This window comes from Vitis riparia, chromosome 8 (assembly GCF_004353265.1).
Source record: "Vitis riparia cultivar Riparia Gloire de Montpellier isolate 1030 chromosome 8, EGFV_Vit.rip_1.0, whole genome shotgun sequence".
Taxonomy (NCBI): Eukaryota; Viridiplantae; Streptophyta; class Magnoliopsida; order Vitales; family Vitaceae; genus Vitis; species Vitis riparia.
In genome coordinates, this window is record NC_048438.1 from 2243635 (window position 1) to 2250358 (window position 6724).

Genomic DNA, 6724 nt, shown 5'->3' on the forward strand with positions numbered 1-6724 from the left:
ACAGACCAGGATACCCCCAGCCGAACCACACGCATTCAGAGCCTTCCAATCTAAAAATCTACCCGTCCCTAGACTTCTCACCACCCTATCAGTCATATTCTGGATTTTTGTCTCCTGAATACAAAAGAGATCCACCTTCTGCTTCCTAAGAACCGATTTAATAACCTTCCTTTTCATACTTTCGTTCACCCCCCTCACATTCCAACTTAACAATTTGAGGTTCATTAATCAACCACCATCTGCACCCCTTTACCCTGACTAGGGCCCTTCTTTTTGCCATCCCCCTCATAATTCACTGAGCATTCCAACCTCTTCAGCTCTCTCTCAAACCTCGACTTTTCCAATAATCCTTTACTATAAATCTTTTCCCTTCTTTTCCTGATTTTAGTCAGGAAATTTAAGATCTCCTTTTCCAAGCCATCAGTCGAAAAGCCCAGGAATTGGCTAAATCGCACTAGGCTACTTTCTTGCCATTCTAAGTCCTCATCCCCCCTAGCTTCTTGAGTCTCGTACTGAGAAGACCCCCCCTCCTGTTCCCTTGCCGATGCCAAGGGGCCTTTGAATTCGACCAAATCCCAACAAGCATTTCCAATCACCCTGATGCCAGCTGCACCTTGCCTTTGAGATTCACTGCCATTTTGGCAAGTCTCCCTAACTTTCCCAGCATAGTCAAAGAACTCCCCCTCTGGAGTCCGACCAAAAGAAAACAAAGAAGAAGAAGAAGAATTGCCGGAGACCCCCAACCCCCCTAAAGATGATAAGGCCTCATACCTCAAAGCTTCATACTGGAGGGCACTATCTGCCAGTACCTCGATGGGATTTGCCTTCTGATCGATCTCCGTTTCCATCTCCCTTGCTCTTAGAAAATCTAACTCGAAACTGGCTTCACTGAATAGCCCAGATTGCGCCAAGGCCTCCACCAGGACTAAGTTTGGACTGCTCCCCTTCAGGCCTGTTTTCTTCTTTCCTATAGGCCCACCTCGCTGAACCCCTCTCTTCTGTAGCCCACTCGAGGACGGCCCACTGTATTCTCTTTGTTCCATAGAAAACCCAAAACGCGGCCCAAGACTTTCCTCTACAACTTTTTCCTTTCCTTTTGGACCTTGCACTTTGCCCGTCAGACCAAGCCCGCCTCTACAACCTGCATTTAACCCAGGTATTGAAAGTGGGCTAGGCCTCCCATCCCTCCTAAGGCCCACAATGGGTTCATTAACCCCAATCAGAGTCGACCCAACATCCGCCCCATCCTCTGACACCCGAAGCACCGACCCGAACTGGATCCTGCCCACCGACAAGACCCTGCCCGTCCCATCCGGCTGCCCTACCAACCCTTCGTCTGACTGTGACAGAGCCTCGAGACCATCGCTGCCCCTCTCCTCCACGCTCCGGCCAGCGCGTGAGTCTCCGTCATCCCCTTCCTCACATCCGTTTGCTTTCCAACACACCTTCGTCTTTTTTCTGATCAGTGGCGTAACTTCCCACCACATCGGCAGTTGGTATGTGGTTTCCTCAACTTCAATCTCTAGCAAGCTTGGCAGCTCGCCTCTCTTCACCTTCACTAGAATCCTCGCCCACCGGAGCTCTTCCATTTTCTCCGTCGAGTCGTCCATGGCTATAAAGCCCCCGCACTCATCTCCCACTCTTCGCAAGATATTAGGTGCCCATAGCGACAGCGGCAAACCTTTTATCCTCACCCATACTTCCTCTTCTAAGTCCTCTTCTTCCAAACACCCATAGCACGGGCTCCACAGCTTCAGCCCAACGTGAATCCCCCCCACCAGGCTAGCTCCTCTGACGAAGGTATTCCTAGCTTCTGCCGCCTTCTCGAACTCCAAAAGGGCCTGACCCTCATCCAACCAAGCCATCCCTAATTTCCCTTTTAAACCCCAAACACTCGCCATTAGCCACCCCATCCTCTCCAAGTCCCCTCCTCCTGCTACTTTATGATTCCATTTTCCAATCAAGCAATGTCCCAGTCGATCCACATTTCTACAGATATCCGCTCCCTTGAACTCCACCCTAATCCCACTGCTGTTCCTTCCTCCCCATCTTTCCCCCTTTCCAGGAGGCGTTCTTTCAAATATTGGCTCGTCCCTTTTTGCCTCCCCTTTGTCTATTCTTGAATACAAGTTCCGTACCACTTTCGCCATAACTGTCCATCCCTCCCTTCCCCCTCTTCCTCTCGGGATGCAGATACTGAACCTTTTCTCCTCCTCGTCTACGACTCCTAGCCTAATGAAGCTACCCGCCTTGTTCACTTCCCGCACCATAGAATACCTTCTCCCCTTTTCCTTCCATCCCTTCTCCCATCTGTCGATTTTCCCATCCTTTATACACTGGTCCAACCCTTCCAGAAACGTTCCGACACTTGCCGGCCCCAATCTAACCCAAGAGGAGACCCCTTTTTTGCTTTCCACAATGAAGAATAGGGTTTTACCCCCTCTCCTCTCCACCTCTACTTCAAAGATTTTCGATTCCACCCCGAACTTCTGCCTTTTCCTGTTAGGTTTCGTCTCGTCGTCGTCGCCCTCCCCCTCGCACTCTCCCTCTCTCTCTCTCTCTCTTCTCTCTCTCTCTCTCTCTCTCATCGTGCACTATGACCCTTCCAATGTTGAGAATCCTTTAAACACTTGGGCCTCTTTCAAACCCTGAAAGCTGACTTTTTTCAGCCCACCAGCAGCCCCACTTAGGGCTCCCTTATAAGACACCCCACCCACGCAGCCCCCATTGCAATCAGCTTTCTTCCCATCACCATTACCCTCTACAGCTTTCTGCAGCCAACTGCCTACCATAGCCTTTTCAGAACCATCAACCACTACCAAACCTTTTCCCTTTGGCCCCCCATCACAAGGCGACACGGCATCTGCCTCCAACTGCAGCAGTGCAACCTGCACCCTCATGCTCTCAACAGCGCATGTCTCTCCCTTAACTTCACCCCTAACCTCTAGACCAAAAAACCCACAACTCAAAACCTCAATAGAAAACAATGGTGGTACTTTCCACCACAACTGAATGGAGAAGCAAGACAAGCCCACCACCACCTTCAACATCCCAGGCATCCTTCTCCCATCCATTCTCACTAAAACTCTTGCCCATTGCAAGTGTCAGAGACAAGTTGTGCCTTCATCCACTGCAACAAAACCCCCGCAACTATCCCCAATCTTTTTTAACACCTCCAGAACCCACAAGTGCAGAGGAAGCCCCACTACTCTCACCCACACTTCCTTAGCATGTTCACCTTTTCGATAACACCCTACCTCTAGGGTCCACCTATCCAAATGCAAAACTGTTCCCTTAAACCTTCTTACACCCATTGACAACACCATCTCTGCATTAGAGCCATCCTCAAACTCAAATAAGAGAAGGGCACCCCCTAGCAAGAAGAACCTTACTCCCCCTCTCAGAGACCAATTATGACCTACCCAACTCCTCAATGCAAGCAAATCTGGAGTTGGGTCTAGAAAATCTCCCCATATCCATACTACTAGAGAGCTACTCAAATGCTCCGTCCAAGGATGAACCTCCTCCCCAATCTGAATCCAAACTGCTTCATTCACCAAACCATGCTCTTTCTTAATCAAGTCTACGATAGACCCCTTCAGTGGATTTGCAGAACTACCACCTATCTCCAAAGACCTTGAGGCAGTTGAGGATGGAAGCTTCATTTCCTTCGAGGAGGAAACTACTCCGAGAAAGTGAAGCTTCTCAACCAGGATAGACCATCCCCCAGGGAGACTTCTTACTTAAGGGAAAATCAAAGTGAACATTTTAGTCTCCACAGAGCAAATCGAGCAAAGAATGAACCTCCCTGCCCCATTTGAGCATAGTTCCAGCCTGAACTCCCTCCCATCTTCCACCCATCCTTTGTTGCACAGCTTTTCATCCTCACCCCTACAACAAGCTTCCACACCTTCCAACAAACAACACAAACTCCTTTCCCCAAACCTGATCCACCAGGACACAACTCTGCATCTATCCAAGATTTTCCCTTTCAATTTCCCTCCAAGCCCCCTCTACTAAGGTTTCAAACGACTTAGACTCCACTGCAAAACAGCACCTAAGCAAACCTCAGGTAATACGGGCCGTCCCTCTCCTTACATCACTTAAATAATGGGAAGGCTTAAACTCAGGACCTCTAGTTTACTCCTAAAGGGCACTACAGCTGAGCTTACTTGCACTAGTGATGTCACAACAAGGGTAAATCCCAGACCCAAGAGAACATTTCCCTGTTTTGTTTTAGTTTCAATATATAGAGTATTCACAAACCTTAGGCTGAATTTACACCATTTCTTAGGAAGTGCTTCCTCAGGCATAGAACCACCTTATTCAACTTGAAAATGACTTGGTAATTCAATGTCTCCTATACATACATATTATCACACCCCAAATCCAAAACTTTGGAATTTGAGGGTATAATTGTCATTTTACACATTAAGTTCAGCTTATTAAGAAAATAACTCAAGATTTTGATTTCAAAGCATCTAATGAAACCTCAACACAAACAACCATCAATGTATGATAAGTTCTAGTATCTAAAATAACCCAATAAACTCGAATGGAAATCATACAACCAATAGAATAAAAAGTGAATACATGTGAAAACTTCATGACATGATGCCCATGGTTGACAAGATGAAAACACCTCAAAATTCGGCTCCTAGAGTAGGCATATATCACCATAATGGTTCCAATTATCATCCCATTTCAACAGTGAAACAAAACAAAACCATCATGGAACATTTTCCCACATAAAGAAATCGAATGCAACTGTGAAATACTTAATAGATTACTCATAACGTGTTTCTCTCACATAAATTCCATCTCTCAATCCCAATCATTTAGAACACAGGACAGAAGCTTGAAAGCTTAATACCCTGTCCAGTTGCTAAGAAACAGGTTGATGAAATAAAATAAAATTCTGTAGACTTGTCTAGGAACAGAATGAAAGCTGCTTTTTTTCCAAACATATATAATTGAAGTTATCACCCAAAAAAAACATGTTTGCATAAAATAAGCCATTTTTTAATCAAAATAATATTTTTCATGTTTTTAAAAGTGCAAGCACTTATCAATAGAGATGGACTCAAGGATGACAAGCTCTTGAATATTGATTATTCATCCTGAGGTGATGGCTGGTTCTTATCAATCAAACACAATCCAAACCACAACAGACACAATCAATCAATTCATCCAAATCCGAAAACCAAGAAACTAACCAGGGGATGTATGAACCGCAAGCCGTCGTCACACCTCTGCAACCAAACATGCTGGAATGGCTGGTTCGAATTATTCACCAATATATTAAATTCATCCTGAGGCCGTGGAATTGTCGGTATGTGAAACGGCACCCTCGGCCTCGCTGCCGGGCCAACCGTTCTCTTATCCTTCACCGCAAGGGCCACATTTGAATGTGCTACCACAGTTGAATCTTGCCCCATCTCCGACTGCCCCCATTTCTTCTTCCTCCCACACACCAACTGAAACCCATCCCCTGAATCAATTCGGCTTTGCTCTTGCTTCAGCCTCAGCCCCCGAAACTCCTCCGCCGCGGCATCGAACCGATCGTAGGCCTCATCGTTCCTGTCCACCACCCATTCGTACCCCTCGTCGGCGTCTTCAGGATACGCCATCTCCCTGCCCCAAATATCCGCAGAAGACCCAATCATCTGGAGCATCGCCTGCGACGCCGCTGCGATTTCCTTCACGGGTGCTCTGAACTCTTCAAAGTTGTGGAAGAAATGGAAGTCTTTGTCCGAAGGCACAGCTCGGGAAGAACGCGAGAGCCTTGAAATTGAAGAAGATAAAGAAGCAGCGGATTTGGTAAGGTCCAGGTTCAGGGATTGACCTTGAGTGGGATCCAAATCCATGGCCGATCTATGGTTTGGGCGTGCATGGAGCGGAATAGCGAGAAATATGAGGAGAGATTAGGGTTTGGGTTTGGGTCTAGGATTAGGGTTTTAGGGAGCCCATTGAAAATGAGCTTCCGGTTTCGGTCTCTGTAGAAAAGAGGGGTTCAGTGGTTCACAACCGGCCTTAATGGCGTGTTTTGGCCGTTTTCTTTCATGTCACTTTGGAGGCGTGACCGCCACGTGACTATGAAACATGTGAAATGTATTTCGAAACAAATTCCTCATGATAATAGAAAATTAGAAAATCTTTTAAATTTTTATTTCACACAAAAAAAAAATTATGATATGAATAAAAAGGGTTACTTGATTAAAAGGTCCAATGGAAATCCAATTTTAGAAATCTAACCCTTTGTTCTTTTTTTGTCACATTTTGATAAAAAATGTTTTTATTCTTTTCTTATAAAAATAATATTTTTAAAAAAATATTACATGTAAATACTTGAAATAATTATGGGCATTTATGTTGAAAATGAGTTATTTTTCAAGAAAAATATGAAAGAAGTTAAATTCACAAATATAAATATTATTTCATCATTTTTAACCAATTAATTTAATAAAAAAAAGTTATATTATAATATCGGTGTATATAATGTCTTCTGTTTTTAGCCATGAAGTCTAATGATTTGATCACATTTGGAAAACTATATTGTAGTCCGATCATATTTATAAATAAATTTCATATTTTTAAATGTAATTTTAGTTATATCATTAAATGCATTATCAAAATTCTATAATTAAAATATATTTTAAAGCAATTAAAACTTTGATAAATGAATGTTTGATAAATAACTTCACTTAAATAATAAAATTTATGG

At 44.5% G+C, this 6724-nt stretch overlaps 1 protein-coding gene across 1 annotated transcript in view; it reads right to left on the reverse strand.

The window, feature by feature from the left end:
• Positions 1-6018, reverse strand: part of LOC117920436 (protein RRP6-like 2) — a 47127-nt gene extending 41109 nt beyond the window's left edge. The window contains exon 1 of the mRNA XM_034837964.1: positions 5217-6018. Within this exon, the coding sequence (XP_034693855.1) occupies positions 5217-5867 (651 nt within the window). The 5' untranslated portion in view covers positions 5868-6018. The remainder of the gene's footprint in view (positions 1-5216) is intronic.
• Between the last annotated feature and the right edge of the window lie 706 nt (positions 6019-6724).